Source organism: Salvelinus fontinalis, chromosome 3 (genome assembly GCF_029448725.1).
Source record: "Salvelinus fontinalis isolate EN_2023a chromosome 3, ASM2944872v1, whole genome shotgun sequence".
NCBI lineage: Eukaryota > Metazoa > Chordata > Actinopteri > Salmoniformes > Salmonidae > Salvelinus > Salvelinus fontinalis.
Window position 1 is genome coordinate 25133596 of NC_074667.1, and position 19181 is coordinate 25152776.

The window sequence follows — 19181 nt, forward strand, 5'->3', positions numbered from 1 at the left end:
ATAAATAGCACAATATGTTTCATCTGAGTATTTTTATAGTCAAAATAATCCATACATTATGCTTTTTTTACTCAGGTCAATGAGGCCTGCAGGCCATAAATAGCAAATAAAATTTCAAAACTTGTAATGTTCACAAGAACGTAAGTTGATAAAAAAGATCGAACACAACATTAGGTAATAATATATGGATTATTATGGATTTATAATCAGCTATAATGGGGCGGTCATTTTGGACCGGGAACACAGAATTAATTAACATGAAACGAACACAACAGGAGGATTAATTAAGAAGGTTTTGTGAATCTGGGCCCAGGGCCATAAGAAATTATTTAAGATTCATGTCATGAACTGGAACTCCTCAAAACCATCTGCCGCCTTTCCGGAAGGGAAATAATGTAACACTTCCTGTCTTGAAAGAAGTCGCGTGTTTTAAAACTTTGCACTGACGAACCTACATGCGTTTTTTCCCCAACGTCTTTGTATTGCTACTACAGCTAATGACCTATGTAGTAGCTTCATATCAGTCATATGACACAATGTTTGTTTCAAATACCGTTGTTACTTACTAAGTAACAAGCTTGTTCCTTGCATGACTAGAGTAAGCTAGCCGGCTAACGTAAGCTAGCTACCGCCCGGTAAGTTAGTTCAGGAATTGTTGGCCCATGCCATGTGTCTCACTCTGTATCGATCTAAACGTAATTTGGCATAGTATATAGCAAGCAAGGCAACGTTGTCCAAAAGGAATTTGCTTTGTTGAGTTCATTGACTTGTGTTAGTTGGTAGTATTCATTGAGCCATAAAAGAACGGTAGTATCAGCTAACGTTAGCGAGTACGTAGTCAGCTAACGTTAGTCCAACATGGTCTTCTTCACGTGCAATGCGTGTGGTGAATCACTAAAGAAAGCCCAAGTCGATAAACATATGAACATGTGCCGTGGATGTGAAATTTTGTCATGCATTGACTGCGGAAAAGACTTTTGGTAAGTGCTTGTGAATGTTTTTTTCTCTTGCTATGTTGGGTACATCGCAGTTTGGTTGCTTGCTTTGCATAGCCAACATTGAACCAGTATCTGTCTGTGCGTTAGACACCTCTAACGCCCATAAGGCTCATATTCAAGCGCTCAAAGCTCTCATTCCTAGCTCTGCTATAGCGTTATAACGTTAAAATACGTTCATTGATCACTACATATGGAGTTTCGCTGAGTAACTATCTTAATTTACTCCCGTTACGGCTGATATGTACTTTCAAAAAAGGTTTAAATATAAATGTATGCATTGGGGCTGCCGAAGAGACACTTTTTCGATTGCTTGTACATTTTTATTTAGACCTTATTTGGAAGTACATAAAAGTCTAATTGCATTCATCAAATACTTCGTAAAACACAGATGTAGACTAACAGTGAAATGCTTACTTACGGGCCCTTCAAAACTATGCAGAGAAAGAAAGTATACGAAATAATAGAAAGTTAATAACATGTAATAATAAATACACAATGAGTAACATTTACATTTACATTTAAGTCATTTAGCAGACGCTCTTATCCAGAGCGACTTACAAATTGGTGCATTCACCTTATGACATCCAGTGGAAACGATCCAGTAACGATCACTGGCAATATACACAAGGTATCAAATCAAGCTTTATTTATACAGCACATTTCAGACATGGAATGCAACGCAATGTGCTTCACAGGGGGGGAAATGAAGGAGAAAAAAAGCTCTAATATTAACTCCACAACAAATTTAAGATTAAAAAAACGTGACCTATGGAAAAGCAAAGCTAAAAAAAGATTAGTTTTAAGATCTCTTTTAAATATTTCCAGTGTTGTCCCCCCTTAGATTCTCTTGCAGGTTATTCAAGAGGCTGAGGGCATAATAACTAAAGGCTGCCTTGTCATGCATTTTGGTCCTAGGCTTTGGGATAGTTAAAAGGCCAGTGCCAGAGGGATCTACTGGATGCATAACTTAAAAGCATATCTGACATGTATTGGGTTGCACAATAGTCGCTTGATTTAAAAACTAATAGAAGAATCTTACAATTAATTCAAACTCACAGGCAGCCAGTGAAGAGACCTTAAAACTGGTGTAATGTGTGCTCTGTCTGGTTTTGGTCAGGACACTATTATGTCCACTCTAAGGAAATGGGAGACTGTCACAAACACGATGGTGTGTCACGGGACTAGTCTGAAGGTAACCGGTACTGGTTAAAAAAAATATGAAAGTATGAAGGTAGTGTTGTGCTACCCAAAAAAGGGGTTAAATATGTGTTTTTAAAAATATGTATATATGTGTATATGTTAGAGGTTGACCGATTATGATTTTTCAATACCGATACTGATTATTGGAGGACCAAAAAAAGCAGATACTGATTAATCGGACAATTTTTATTATATATATATATTTGTAATAATGACAATTACAACAATACTGAATGAACAATGAACACTTTTATTTTAACTTAATATAATCCATAAAATCTATTTAGTCTCAAATAAATAATGAAACATGTTCAATTTGGTTTAAATAATGCAAAAACACAGTGTTGCAGATGAAAGTAAAAGTGCAATATGTGCCATGTGAAAAGATAACATTTAAGTTCCTTGCTCAGAACATGAAAGCTAGTGGTTCCGTTTAACATGAGTCTTCAATATTCCCAGTTAAGAAGTTTTAGGTTGTAGTTATTATAGGACTATTTCTCTCTATGCCATTTGTATTTCGTATACCTTTGACTATTGGATGTTCTTATAGGCACTATAGTATTTCCAGCCTAATCTCGGGAGTTGATAGGCTTGAAGTCATAAACAGCGCTGTGCTTCAAGCATTGCGTAAAACTGCTGGCGAACGGAGGAAAGTTCGGTTTGAATGAATGCTTACGAGCCTGCTGCTGCCTACCACCGCTCAGTCAGACTGCTCTATCAAATATCAAATCATAGACTTAATTATAATATATAATCACACAGAAATACGAGCCTTAGGTCATTAATGTGGTCAAATCCGGAAACTATAATTTCAAAAACAAAAAGTTTATTCTTTCAGTGAAATACGGAACCGTTCCATATTTTATTGAACGGGTGGCAACCCCAAGTCTAAATATTGCTGTTACATTGCACAACCTTCAATGTTATGTTATAATTATGTAAAGTTCTGGCAAATGAATTACGGTCTTTGTTAGGAAGAAATGGTCTTAACACAGTTCGCAACGAGCCAGGTGGCCCAAACTGCTGCATATACCCTGACTCTGCTTACACTGAACGCAAGAGAAGTGACACAATTTCAGGCACCGCATTGATTATATGCAACGCAGTACAAGCTAGATAACTACACATTGTTGAAGATATTACTAGTTTAACCAGTGATTGTGTTAAGATTGATTGTTTTTTATAAGATACGTTTAATGCTTGCTAGCACCTTACCGTGGCTCCTTGCTGCACTCGCATAACAGGTAGTCAACTTGCCACGCAGTCTCCTCGTGGAGGACACCATAATCAGCGTCCAAAAAGATTACCGATTACCGATTGTTATGAAAACTTGAAATCGGCCCTAATTAATCGGCCATTCCGATTAATCGGTCGACCACTACACCTGACACTGGGAGATTTAATTCAGCAGGAAAATAACCTAAAACAGAAGACCAAATCTACACTGGAGTGAAAGTTTTGACCTGAAGGTGCTTGAAAATGTATGGCAAGAGTTGAATGGTTTTCTATCAATGATCAACAAATATGACAGAAGAATTTTAAAAAGAATAATGGGCAAGTATTGTACAATCCAGGTGTGCAAAGCTCTCAGAGACTTACCCAGAAAGACTCACAGCTGTAATTGCTTCCAAAGGTGATTCTAACATGTATTAACTCGGGTTCACTTTGTCATTATGGGGTATTGTGTGTCGTTGGGTGATGGAAAAAATCTATTGAATCCATTTTTAATTCAGGCTATAACACAACAAAATAAATGTGGAATAAGTCAAGGGGTATGAATACTTTCTGTAGGCACCGTATAACTAGGACTAAACTGATTAGGTATTGGGATAGATACCGGCCGTAACAGGAGTAAATGAAGATGGCTGCTTAGCGAAACTCCATATTTTGCGATCAACAAACGTGTTTTGATATAACGCTTGCAGAGCTGATGAATGGGAGTTTGAATCTGTGCTTTGTCTCAAACACATACTGGTTCAAGCCAACATCACATGTTGAACAGGTAAATGATTATGATGGGTACATAGCTATTCTATGTCTTCCCCCAACAGGGGAAATGACTACAAGGACCACATCAAATGCATCAGTGAGGATCAAAAGTATGGAGGCAAGGGCTATGAGGCTAAGTCCAAAAAAGGGGATGTCAAACAGCAACAATGGATTCAAGTGAGAAATAGATCATTCATCTGATTTCCCTCTTGTTTATCAGCACTTTGTGGGTAGATGATTAATGGATGAGATTTTTCCATAGAGGATCCAAGACGCCATGAACAAACCAGGAATCAGTGCCAAGCTGAAAGATGTTCTAAATCAAGTCAGTTCGTATGATAACGTCCCACGAAAGAAGTCGAAGTTCCAGGTTGGTTATTTCTGTCGTTGCTAAGGATATGATGGTTCGTTATTGTCAGTGGTGCGTGACTTTGTGCTGGCCCGCAGTGTCCGTTTACTGCTATTTTATGCTTGGCTTGTTGAAATGTTAAATCACTCTGTTGTAATAATGCTGTCACATGGTGCTCACTCCATCAGAACTGGATGAAGAACAGTCTGAAGATCCACAATTCCACGCTGCATGACCAGGTGTGGGACATCTTTTCAGCAGCAACCAGCAGCGTGAGTATCTCTTAAAGGAAGAGTGTTAACATAATTAGGGTCATTTAGCAAACACTTTTATCTAGGAATGCACCGATATTACATTTCTGGCCAATACCGATATTTTCCTTGCCAAAAACCACAATACCGAAACCCAATATAAAAAAATATTTCTTTCACTTACTTGCTGTGCTGTTTCGTTGTTCATTTGTTCAGTCGTTTCATTCTCAACCAGGATTTCATCATACATGTCAAGCAGTGACGTTTCAGCTCTGTCTGTCCATGGCCTCTTCCGCCGTGGGTCCTCTTCCTCGGTGTGCACTGTCACTGTGTCCGTTTCCATCTTGTCCAGCTGTCTGTAACATTTCACGTAAACCCTGTTTCTTGTCTGCATCGAAGTAGCGGTCCCTGTACCTAGCATCGAGAATGGTGGCGACACAGTAAAGAGACCTCAGAGAGAATGCCACAGAATCGCTTGTTCACAACCTCTAGTAGAGGACTTTTTAACCACACGTTCTGTGTCTGCAGTTTTGTTGAACAGGCTTTTTAATGCCATGTCAGAGGGTATCACGTCTGCTGCAGATGCAGTTGATGAACTTATTTCTCGAGTCAGTGGCGCTAGGAGTGTGTTCATGTTTCCAAGGTTGAAACATGTTCTCAAATGGCAGCAGCGGTATGAGAACCAGCACATTTTTGAGAATGCAATACGGCTTTCCTCAGTACGAAATTCTCATCGACCCACTGTGCTGTCAGACTTAGCATGCTCATGGGGCTGATATCGCTGGTCCAAATGTCAGTCGTGAAGCTAATAGCAGTGATGCCCATAGCAAGTAGCTCATGGATGTGCGTTTCAACAATACTGTGTAACTCTGGTAGGGCAACATCTGAAAAATAGCACCTACTTAGATGTGTGTACCGGGGCTGAAGGTGCTCAACCGGTCGGCGAAAGCCAACATCATCCACGACAGATAGTGGTTGATTATCAAGGCAATGAATTCCGTTATCTTGGCGTTAATGGATTTCGCCTTTGAATTGTCTCGCTGAAATTCTTACTCTTTCAAATGACTGCTCGACTAGAACTTGTTTAGTTGTTGGAAGTGTGTGTGGTTTTTTTTTCTGCTTTTGTTCTAAGTAGCCGCTGAACGTCTGGGGGGATGCACTTTCAAATTAGTTATTAGGTTTCTGGTATTGACAGATTTCACTTTCTCCCCTCTGGAAATAATAGCAGCACAGACGTTGCATATGGACATTTCGTTATCTTCCTTTGAAACTTCAAAAAAATAGATCCACACAGCAGACGTGGGCTAGGTTAATCAGCTTTGATGTCGGTTTTGCACATCGACGTTAAACTAGACATCAGGCCGATGTTGGCATTTTTAGCTAATATTGTCCGATTCCAATATGCTTACCGATATATCGTGCATCCCTACTTTTATCTAAATTTTGACACTTGACACCACTGGACAGATGTCACGTTAGTACTGTACACTGAGTGTACAAAACATTAGGGACAGTTGCTCTTTCCATGTCAGACTGACCAGGTGAATCCAGGTGAAAACTATGATCACTTATTGATGTCACTTGTTAAATCCACTTCAATCAGTGTAGATAAAGGGGAGGAGACACATTAAAGAAGGATTTTTAACTTCTCTGGGATAGGCGGGACGCTAGCGTCCCACTTGGCCAAATGCCAGTGAAAATAAAGAGCGCCAAATTCAAATAAATTACTATAAAAATCAAACTTTCATGAAATCACACATGAAAGACACCAAATTAAAGCTACACTTGTTGTGAATCCAGCCAACATGTCTGATTTCAAAAAGGATTTACGGCGAAAGCACATCAAACGATTATGTTAGGTCAGTACATAGCCACAGAAAAATAGTCATTTTCCCAGCCAAAGATAGGAGTCACAAAAAGCAGAAATAGAGATAAAATTAATCACTAACCTTTGATGATCTTCATCAGATGACACTCATAGGACATCATGTTACACAATACATGTATGTTTTGTTCGATAATGTGAATATATATTTCCACAAATCTTAGTATACATTGGCGCCATGTTCAGAAATGCCTCCAAAATATCCTTAGAAATTGCAGAGCCACATCAAATAACATAAATACTCATCATAAACTTTGATGAAAGATACATGGTTTACATAGAATTAAAGATATACTTATTCTTAATGGAACCGCTGTCAGATTTACAAAAAAATTTTTACGGAAAAAGCAAACCATGCAATAATCTGAGACGGCGCTCAGAAAATAAATAAATGTATCTGCCATGTTGGAGTCAACATAAATCAGAAAATACAATATAAATATTTCCTTACCTTTGATGATCTTCATCAGAATGCACCCCCAGGAATCCTAGTTCCACAATAAATTGTTGTTTTGTTCGATAATGTCCGTTATTTATGTCCAAGTAGCTACTTTTGTTAGCTTGTTTAGTAAACATATCCAAACGCTAGTGCAGGTCCTGCATAACGTCAGACGAAAACTTAAAAAAGTTATATTACAGGTCGAATAAACTTGTCAAACTAAGTAGAGAATCAATCTTTCGGATGTTGTTATCCTAAATATTCAATAACGTTCCAACCGGAGAATTCCTTTGTGTCTGTAGAAGTAATGGAACGCAAGTCGCTACCATGTGAAATGCGTGTGACCAGGACTTGGCTCTCTGCCAGACCACTGACTGAAACAGCTCCCATCCGGCTCAACATCACAGTATAAGCTTAATTCAACGTTCTACAGACTGTTGGCATCTAGTGGAAGGCGTAGGAAGGGCAAACAGATCCATATCTTACTGGGATTTGAATAGGCGATGAGTTTAAAATCGTCCAGCTTCAGAATTCTCACTTCCTGTTTGGATTTTTTCTCATGTTTTTGCCTGCCATAGGAGTTCTGTTATACTCACAGACATCATTCAAACATTTTTAGAAACTTCAGAGTGTTTTCTAATAATATGCATATATTAGCATCTGGGACAGAGTAGGAGGCAGTTCACTCTGGGCACGCTATTCATCCAAAAGTGAAAATGCTGCCCCCTATCCCAGAAAAGTTAAGCCTTGAGACACAGACTGTATGTGCGCTATTCAGAGGGTGAATGAGCAAGACAAAGGATTTAAGTGCCTTTGAACGGAGTATGGTAGTAGGTGCCAGGAACACCGGTTTATGTGTTAAGACCCACGCTGGTGGGTTTTTCACACTCAACAGTTCCCTGTGTGTATCAAGAGTGGTCCACCACCCAAAGGACATCCAGCAAACTTGACACAACTTTGGGGAGCATTGGAGTCAACATGGGCCAGCATCCTTGTAGAACGCTTTCGACACCTTGTACAATCCATGCCCTGACAAATTGAGGCTGTTCTGAGTGCAAAAGGGGTTGTAACTCAATATTATGGTGTTCCTAATGTTTTGTATACTCAGTGTATATGATATATAAAACAGAATCAATGTGTATTTTTACAAATCAGGTGACGTTAACTAAAGCAATTGATATAATTTTCATAATTCAAAACAATGTTATATGAATAAACTTTTGATTTTAGCTGGCTCCCGAAGCCCTGACTCAGACAGAGGAACCCAAGCAGTCTGTTGCTGAAAGCAAAACCGAGACTAATGGGGGCCATCAGAATGGCACATCGGAGGAGCCACCACCAGAGAAGAAGAAGTTGAACAAGCGTGAGCGCAAAGAGGCAAGACAAAAGAAGAGCGGGAAGAAAGAAAAGAAAGCCTCGGAGAACGGTAACACCGAGGAGGAGGAGGAGGAGGAGGAAGCCAGTGCAGGCAAACGAAAGGACAAAAAAAGGAAGAGGAGTTCTGAGGAAGATGCTGGAGGAGATGTGACCACCAAGAAACGGAAGACAAGTAAAAAGGACAGTTCCGGAGGTATTTAACACATTTTCAGGGGGTTCTTTTCTCAAGTGAGTGTGACACTCCGCGTTGCTTCTCTTCTTCACATTTGCGGTTGGAAAATGCACATTAGTCTTTGATTCAGTTTCTTTTTATTCTACCTTCCAGATGACCAAAACACAGAGGCGACTGAGGAGGAGGCAGAGGGTGCTGCAGGAGAAACAAGTTCCAAAGGTACCAGTTCTTCTGAGAATGTGCTCATTGTCCTGCACAGTTTTCATAGTGTGAAAAGACCCAATTCATCCCAATTCACCACACTTTTTCCCCCGATGTGTGCACTTGCACACCGCACATGCCCCTTTCGTGGATTAAAAAGCATTGGCTGGAGGGAGTTTTCAACTTTGTTAAATCCATGACGAGAAGGGTGCACACTTCGAGAGAAGTGGAGAATTTGGGACGTACATTGGACTTAGTTCATTACCTCAGTTTTTTACATTTTGAAAATGAAGCCACCAGGGGACAGTGTTGACACGTCCCTCTGCTGCAGAGTAGGCCTACATGAATGTTCTTTCAAGAATAGTTGGAAACAGTGATTATTTGATATCCAACAAAAGCACCTTCAATTTTAAATTGTCATGCATGTAGTCGGACTCCAGCCACCCAAGTCATAGCCTGTTCTCTCTACTACCGCACAGCAAGCGCTACCGGAGCGCCAAGTCTGTGGCCAAAAGGCACCTGAACAGCTTCCAAAGCAATAAGACCGCTAAACAGTTCATCAAATGGCTACAATTTACATTGAAACCCCCCCCCCCCCCCCCCCCCCGCCCTATTATTTATTTATTTATCTATCTTAATTGCTTTGCACTGACTCCATTGCACTGGCTCTATGCACACTCACTAAGCACACTTACTAGACTCTATACACACACACACACACACACACTCATTGACATTCCAACACACATGCATACACACACACTACATACGCTTACACACACAAAAGACACGCTCATATTGACGCCACACGCACACATACACTGCTGCTACTCTGTTTATTATATATCCTAGTCACTTTTACCCCTACACACATGTACAGTGCATTCGGAAAGTATTCAAAAATAAAAAATCCCTCATCAATCTACACACAATACCCAATGGCTAAGCGAGAACAGGTGTAGATTTTTTTTGCTAAGGGGGGGGGGGGGGGTAGATACCGTATTTACTTAAATATTCAGACCCTTCACTATGAGACAAGAAATTGAGCTCCGGTGCATCCTGTTTCCATTGATCATCCTTGAAAATGTTCTACAACTTGATTGGAGTCCACCTGTGGTGAATTCTATTTATTGGACATGATTTGGAAAGGCACACACATGTCTAGTTAAGGTCCCACAGTTAACAGTGCATGTCAGAGCAAAAACCAAGCCATGAGGTTGAAGGAATTGTCTTTAGAGCTTCGAGACAGGATTGTGTCGAGGCACAGATCTGGGGAAGGGTACCAAAAATGTCAGCATCATTGAAGGTCCCGAAGAACACTGTGGCCTCCATCATTCCTAAACGGAAGAAGTTTGGAACCACCAAGACTCTTCCTAGAGCTGGCCACCCAGCCAAATTCAGCAATCGGGGGGGGGGGGGGGCCTTGGTCAGGAAGGTGACCAAGAACCCCATGGTCACTCTGACAGAGCTCCAGAGTTCCTCTGTTGAGATGGGAGAACTTTCCAGAAAGACAACCATCTCTGCAGCACTCCACCAATCGGGCCTTTATGGTAGAGTGGCCAAACGGAAGCCAAACCTCAGTAAAAGGCACATGACAGCCCGCTTGGAGTTTGCCAAAAGGCACCTACTCAGGCCATGAGAAACAAGATTCTCTGGTCAGATGAAACCAAGATTGAACTCTTTGGCTTGAATGCCAAGCGTCACATCTGGAAGAAACCTGGCACCATCCCTACGGTGAAGCATGGTGGTGGCAGCATCATGCTGTGGGGATGTTTTTCAGCGGCAGCAACTGGGAGACTAGTCAGGATCGAGGGAAAGATGAACGTAGCAAAGTACAGAGATCCTTGATGAAAACCTGCTCCAGAGAGCTCAGGACCTCAGACTGGGGTGAAGGTTCACCTTCCAACAGGACAACGAACCTCAGCACACAGCCAAGACAACACAGGAGTGGCTTCGGGACAAGTCTCTGAATGTCCTTGAGTGACCCAGCCAGAGCCCAGACTTGAAGTTGATCAAACATCTCTGGAGAGACCTGAAAATAGCTGTGCTGCGACGCTCTAACCTAACAGAGCTTCATAGGATGTGCAGAGAAGAATGGGAGAAACTCCCCAAATACAGGTGTCCCAAACTTGTAGCGTCATACCCAAGAAGACGTGTGGCTGTATTCGCTGCCAAAAGTGCTTTAACAAAGTACTGAGTAAAGGGTCTGAATACTTACGTAATGTGAGATTTCATTTTTTGTGTGCAAAAACTTCTAAAAACCTGTTTTTACTTTGTCATTATGGGGTATTGTGTGTAGATTGATGAGGGAAAAAGTACAATTTTAATACATTTTAGAATAAGGCTATAACGTAACAAAATGTGGAAAAGGGGTCTGAATACTTTCTAAATGCACTGTAAATACTGTACCTCAACTACCATGTACCCATACACATTGACTCTGTAATGGTACACTTTGTATATAGCGTCTTTATTGTTTTCGTGCTACTATTTCCTTTTTTATTTGGCAAATATTTGTCTTACTTTTTAACACTGCACTGTTGGGAATGGGCTCGTAAAACAGCATGTCACTGTGAAGTCTACACCTGTTCTAGTTGGCGCATGTGTCCAATGCAATTTGATTAGCCATGATCAACTAATGCTCTTGTTTGACTTCCAGGAAAGTTCAATTGGAAAGGAACGATAAAGGCAGTCTTAAAACAATCTCCTGAAGAAGGACTTGCGGTGAAAAAACTCAGGAAGAAGGTATGTTCATCTGAATCAGACATCTAGGAATATTGTGCATCACACAAGATAGTTAGAGATCAGCTTTTCTGGCATCTCACTTTTATTTGCACACATATAGTTCATACATACTACTGGAACAGCATATTTAACCATTTTACATTATGCCCGTAGGGCTATTATAGTGATATGACATGGTCATGATTGTAATTGTCACTGTTTTCACTAATGGCACAATACATTTTCCCTTCCAGGTTTTGTCAGCTTACTACTCATTCAGCGGAGAGGGAAATTTCAAATCAGAAGAGGAGCTGCTCGCACTCTTCAACAAGAAGATTAAAGGCAACCCCAAGTTTAGAGAATTAAAAGACAAAGTTAGGCTTGTAAAGTAGATGTAAATCTCTCATGAATTCTCTTGAATTCCAGCATGGCTGTTTTAACAACTCACCGTGGTATGCGTGTCATTTTTTTTAAAGACGTCACCTGAAAGATTAAATCATCTTTAACACCAAGTCATGACCCTTTACTGACTTTTAATTGGACACCAATGTTGTCTTGTTTCTTTAAGACTAGAAACAATGCAGGCTTTAGTGTAAAGAGCCACTGAACATGCCAATTTGCATGTGTTTTTCTGTTGCTCATTAGAAAAATTAGATATCAGTCTTGAGGGTGTGTTTCCTGAAAGATTCCACGTTTGGTTAATGATGTTTGTTCCCCATGAGACACTAGCCTATTTCACGTCCTCAAAATCCCCAGAAAGAATCTATAACTCAAGAACGCCGTGATAAATGTTGACGCTTTTGCCGAGGATGTTTTAGTTGAGTAATTTTACATTTAACTAAGGTGTTTGGTGCAGTATTTCTGAGGTTAGAAAATATGCGACATGTCTTATGTAAAGAAAGTCAGCTGCTGGGCAGGTCTGCCTCTCTGTCTATGCTATTGGATAAAGCGCAATCACCGCAGCTGGTCGTACCATGTTAGTGGGAAAATGGACTGTGTCAAATCAGCACCCAACCTTCATTTACCCATTTTGACGTACAGATGTTCCAAACTTTTTTGGACATGACTGACCATTTAATATATGATTATTTACACTGTAGTCAATTTTGATACTAGAATAACTGTTTCTGACTCATATCAATGCCAAATAGGTGGTTTTCAAGGGGATTTGTTGCTTTTTAAAGGCAGTCTGTTTGCAACATGTGCCAAATTTGTTCATTTGAATAGAGACACTTGTTTAATGATTGGTGTGAACAGACCTAATGAGTCTTCTGTAAAAGCAAGACTGACAAATGGAGGTGGTTTAGAAGCACTTGTGTGATAAGGGCTTACCAAGAAATTTCCAAAAGGACTTATTCGAGACAAAGAGGTTGGAGCACTTAACAAAAAAGGCAGAGATTAATTAGTTGAATTATTCCTTTTGGAAGTTTTTCTTGGTAAGCCCATTCGATGGATTTTTGTCATTGTTGTCGAACACCCCTCCTATTATCCTGTTTACTGTAGTGCGGAGGCCCACCTGGACTCACCCCAGGCTAATACTTAGGCTTTAGTTCAGCAAGATAAACACTGTCTTGTTGCATGCTTTGTTTGTTTAATTGTTTGCATCCTATTAATTGAGCAATAAGAATTTACAAAAATGATTTTCATGTGCCTTAGGGTTAATAGTGGTTGTGGAGGATACCGGCTCTTTCACATTCCAACCCACAGTACGGCTGTGAAACGGTACCTTATCTCTGGGATTGGATGTGGAAGGGGAGGGGTGCACCTGAGGTGAATTTGACTCTCACACGGGACGGGGCTAATGCACATTCCTCGGCACCCAGAACGGGGTTCATTTGGCCGGGTACACAGAAGCGCCATAGAATCAAGACACTGGTGTCAGCCTCAGGTGAAGTTTTAATGCTGTCTGATTTCCACCACTCAAATGAGCAGCCTGTTACCTGCATACACACTCACTGCACACAAACACCCACGGCCACAGTCACTAGGAGATGCTGGAGGAAATATCCTCAGCTTTATGAAGCTCCTGCTAATCCTTCCGAGTTTAACACTGATCCTCATTCATCGCTGTGCTTACCTGTAATTATATATTGCATACTTTGGGTATTAGCAAAGCTGTTACTCAAGTTTGCAAGTATTAAAATTGTGTTTTCTGGCCTGTATTAGGGTTCAAGCTCACTTTTTAAAATAATTTTTCAGTGCAGACCCTACAGAATACGCCAAAGCATAAATGTCATTACACGAATAGTCTTTATTTCACCAAATTTTAACATGGTCATAAAGACCACATGTTTAACTTCATAATAAATATGTTTCCCATCTCAAGAGGTTTAAAATTGTTAAAACATTTCTAGCCATCTATATGGGTAACAGAGTTGACGTGTTATGCTCAGTTTTCCACCAGAAAATTGGGGGGGAAAAGAGTAGAACCAGCTCACCTGCTTTTTATACTGTAATTTGACTAGTAGATGTTCAATATGTTTTTGTTTTTTTTAAGATTTAAGGAATAGTTTTACTTCAGTTCATGTTAGAGGATTGAGATTAAACCTGAGGGACAGATGTAAATGAATCAATAATCACATTAAATAAGTAAAAATCTTCAGAAATTACATTCCCAAAGCAACAAAATAACTAGGTCTTTCCACTGATGGTGAACACCGGGGAGAACCTTGGTGTTAAGTGGGTTAAATTATTCCTAGAATTTGCACAAATATGACCAGACATGCCAAAACAGGGATCTTCAGATAAAACAAATGGTTTAGTTAGAGCATAGATGGGATATCCAATTGTTAAATTAAAATTAAGACAAATTTACACTTATTTGTCTAAAGGACATAAAAGACACTATTTGTGGAGCGACCCATAAGACCTCGCATGATATTGGCTTTGGACATTTCAATAATACGGCTTGCTCAAGCTGTCAGTATTGATCCAAGTAATAGTACTGAAACATGATTACAAATCAAATTGTATTTGTCACATATACATGGTTAGCAGATGTTAATGTGAGTGTAGCGAAATGCTTGTGCTTCTAGTTCCGACCTTGCAGTAATATCTAACAAGTAATCTAACCTAACAATTTCACAACAACTACCTTTTACACACAAGTGTAAAGGAATGAATAAGAATATATGAATGCGTGATGGCCGAATGGCATAGGCAAGATGCAGTAGATGGTATAGAGTACAGTATATACATATGAGATGAGTAATGTAGGGTATGTAAACGTTATATAAAGTGGCATTGTTTAAAGTGGCTAGTGATACATTTATTACATAGATTTTTCCAATATTAAAGTGGCTAGAGTTGAGTCAGTATGTTGGCAGCGGCCACTCAATGTTAGTGATGGCTGTTTTTCAGTCTGATGGCCTTGAGATAGAAGCTGTTTTTCAGTCTCTCGGTCCCCGCTTTGATGCACCTGTACTGACCTCGCCTTCTGGATGATAGCGGGGTGAACAGGCAGTGGCTCGGGTGGTTGTTGTCCTTGATGATCTTTTTAGCCTTCCTGTGACATCGGGTGGTGTAGGTGTCCTGGAGTTTAGGTAGTTTGCCCCCGGTGATGCGTTGTGCAGACCTCACTACCCTCTGGAGAGCCTTACGGTTATGGGCAGAGCAGTTGCCATACCAGGCGGTGATACAGCCTGACAGGATGCTCTCGATTGTGCATCTGTAAAAGTTTGTGAGTGTTTTTGGTGACAAGCCAAATTTCTTCAGCCTCCTGAGGTTGAAGAGGCGCTGCTGCGCCTTCTTCACCACGCTGTCTGTGTGGGTGGACCATTTCAGTTTGTCCGTGATGTGTACGCCGAGAAACTTACAACTTTCCACCCTCTCCACTACTGTCCCGTCAATGTGGATAGGGGGCTGATCCCTCTGCTGTTTCCTGAAGTCCATGATCATCTCCTTTGTTTTGTTGACATTGAGTGTGAGGTTATTTTCCTGACACCACACTCCGAGGGCCCTCACCTCCTCCCTGAAGGCCATCTCGTCGTTGTTGGTAATCAAGCCTACCACTGTAGTGTCATCTGCAAACTTGATGATTGAGTTGGAGGCGTGGGTGAACAGGGAGTACAGGAGAGGGCTGAGAACGCACCCTTGTGGGGCCCCAGTGTTGAGGATCAGCAGGGTGGAGATGTTGTTACCTACCCTCACCACCTGGGGGAGGCCCGTCAGGAAGTCCAGGACCCAGTTTTTCAGGGCGGGGTTGAGACCCAGGGTCTCGAGCTTAATGACGAGTTTGGAGGGTACTATGGCGTTAAATGCTGAGCTGTAATCGATGAACAGCATTCTTACATAGGTATTCCTCTTGTCCAGATGGGTTAGGGCATACAAATAGGTTTGCATGTGATATTGCGACACGGGTTATCTATCCAATTTAGTGAACTGGCCACCAGAGGCAGCACCTTCAACCTTTTTAAATATACAAACATAGTCTTACAATATTCATGAATAGATTTCACTGGAGGTACTAAACCAGTGTGGTGCTCGGATGAATTTCAAATGTTCACTTGAATCTCATACTTCCTCGAACGGCAGCTGGCATCTACTGTGCATGTTTAACAAGCTACGCTGTGGTAGTGTCATTATGGGGAAACAACCTGAAAACAACTTGGGTGTGTCACTACCCATAAGCTGATGAGTGATGGACTTACCCAGTAGCACACTATGTTACTAAGAGAGACAAATGTAAAGTTATTTTGAAAGGCTAAGCAAACAAAAGTAATGCCTGCGTAACAAATGAGTTGCATAACTGACATGGAGAAACAGAAAGACAACAAGCCAGAGACAATAGGGGCTTACCTAAATGAGTGTTACAAAATATCTTGCCATAATTGCCATATTTTAGCTGCTGTCAACATTCACATTTGACTGCATTCAAGGAAACATGCCAAATTGGAGTAATGTAAACAAAACGAAAAAACACACTTAACTGAAAGCCATTATAAATAGTCAAATATAATGTATGTCAACATCAGTTGAGGCAAGTTTCAACAATTTTTTGATAAGGCATCAAAAAGCATAATTGATTCCCCTGCACTCACAGATACAAATCCCATCTGGGAATTGGACAAGACTGAAGTTGTTGTGCAGTGTAGAATTCAGGCCAAGTAGCCTGTATGTAAAAGTATACTTTTTTTAAACTAGGCAAGTCAGTTAAGAACAAATTCTTATTCACAATAACAGCCTAGGAACAGTGGTTTAACTGCCTTGTTCAGGGGCAGAATGACAGATTTTTACCTTGTCAGCTCTGGGATTCAATCTAGCAACCTCTCGGTTACTGGCCCAACACTCTAACCACTAGGCTACCTGCCGCCCCAAAATATGTAACAGATAAGCTTCCATACCTGCCACTGAGAATATAGTACTGTATTTCCCAATTAAGTGTGCGATGAGCAGGTTTTTCTCCACACTTGGATTCATCACCTTATGTAGCCATTTCTGCAGTCTGACTTTTAAATACTTTTCTTAACATACTTTTCAAAGTCATATTGTGAAATGTAGGCTATAGGCATACCCATTCAGATTAAGCCTAAAGTTAGAGCTGGGCTAAAAAGCATGCTCAATGTAGAATCTCCATTGAAAGCGTTTTAGTCCAGGACGAGGCTTCAGCTTTGGCTTGGAAACTAGCCCTTAATATACCAAGCTTTTTTTTTTCTTTTTTTTTTATATCATTCCAATTTGGATTTGAGACTGGATCTTTAGGTACCCTCTCAGCAAGCAAACATAAGGATATATATATATATATATTTTGATGAACCATGTTGGTCTGTGATTTGTGCATTTTTTAAGTATAAAGTAAAAAAGAAAAAAAAAATCCTTTTAGATAACCCTTTTCCTAACCTGCTACTTTCAATCTCCTAACCTGCTGTGTAAATTATTCTAACCTGTTACGATTCCGTTAGAATCAGAGGACTCAAAAAATACTGTGTTGAAAAGTTTAGGGAGAAAGTGGGTAAAATTGACTGGTCACCTGTGCTAGATACAGGGGTAGACAGTGTAGGGGTAGACAGTGCCTGGGAAGTATTTAAATGTAGATTCCTTGATGTGGTGAATGTGATGGCTGCTGTTAGACGGTTCAGGGTAAAGCAGAGATCTAGCCCTTGATTTAATCATGAGATTTTAGAATCTATCCAAGCAAGGAATAAGGCCTTTAAAAATGGAAGAACTCTCAAGAGCAGCATGATTTTGTCCTATATAAATGTCACAGAAATGAAGCACAGAGCAGGATGGATGATGCTAAGAGGGGTTACTTTGCTGAGAACAAAAATGACCCTAAAAAGCTTTGTAAATCATTTAAGGAACTAGGCTGTAGTAGTACTACCAAAAACAATCTAAACAGTATTGGACTGAACATCAAGGGGGGGGGTGGTATATGAAAAAGCAGAGGTTGCTTGGTTGCTCTTTTTTTACTTCTGTTGCCAGCAAGCTGGTTAGCAAGCTGCCCACCAGTTCTGGTCTGTATGGAAGCAACCAAGTCAAGAAGTATTATGTAAAGTTAGGGGTTCAGCCAAACTCTTTTTCTTTTGCAAAGGTAGAAACAGCCAAAATAGTCAGTATGATGGCAGAGCTTAAAGGCCACAGGCCTGGATAATATTTCTGCAAGGTTTCTTATAGATTCTGCTGAGCAAATTGCCCCTTGTATTACGCATATCGTTAATCTCTCTCTTGAACATTTCCCAGGGACATGAAATAAGCAAAAGTTATACCTCTGTATAAGAAGGGGATAAAGTCTGACCCTGGTAATTATAGGCCTGTATCTATCCTCTGTATAACATCAAAGATCCTGGGGAGAGTTGTACATGAGCAAATTTATGAATATGTTAGCAAACAGGGTCTAATGTATGATTTTCAGTCGGGTTTTAGAAATACATACTCCAGTGATTCATGTCTACTTTACTTGACTGACTTCATCAGGAAAGAGATTGATGAGGGAAATCTGTGTGGAATGGTAATGCTTGACCCACAAAAGGCCTTTGATACAGTTAACCACTGTCTCCTAATGTCCAAACTGGAGGCACTGGAGTTAAGCAGTATCCATCTAGGCTGGGTAAAGTCTTATTTATCAGGAAGGGAGCAAGTAGTAGAGGTTAATGGTTCACTGTCTCAGGCCCACCCAGACCATCCCCTATAGGTTCAGGTTTTGCGGCCGGAGTCCGCACCTTTGGGAGGGGGGGGGGGGGGGGGTACTGTCACGCCCTGACCTTAGAGAGTGTTTTTATGTCTCTATTTGGTTTGGTCAGGGTGTGATTTGGGGTGGGCATTCTATGTTTTTGTTTTCTATGATTTTGTATTTCTATGTTTTGGCCCGGTATGGTTCTCAATCAGGGACAGCTGTCTATCGTTGTCTCTGATTGGGAACCATACTTAGGTAGCCCTTTTTCTCTCCTTTCAGTGTGGGTAGTTAACTTTGTTTGTGGCACTATTGGCCTGTAAGCTTCACGGTTGTTTTTCGTTTGTTGTTTTGTTGGCGACATTTTAAATAAATAGAGAAATGTACACTCACTACGCTTCACCTTGGTCCACTTTTTTCAACGGCCGTGACATGGTGATCCTAACTGACCTAAAACAGGGCATTTTTACTAGGATTAAATGTCAGGA

General features: G+C 40.6%; 1 protein-coding gene across 1 annotated transcript; it reads left to right on the forward strand.

Moving 5' to 3' along the window:
* Positions 1-396: 396 nt before the first annotated feature.
* Positions 397-12097, forward strand: lyar (Ly1 antibody reactive homolog (mouse)). The gene is made up of 8 exons (XM_055909966.1): positions 397-980; positions 4250-4364; positions 4450-4557; positions 4725-4808; positions 8342-8681; positions 8814-8879; positions 11521-11606; positions 11840-12097. The coding sequence occupies exons 1-8, from the start codon at positions 859-861 to the stop codon at positions 11975-11977; spliced, it is 1059 nt and encodes a 352-aa protein (XP_055765941.1). The 5' UTR covers positions 397-858; the 3' UTR covers positions 11978-12097.
* The last annotated feature ends 7084 nt before the right edge of the window (positions 12098-19181 follow it).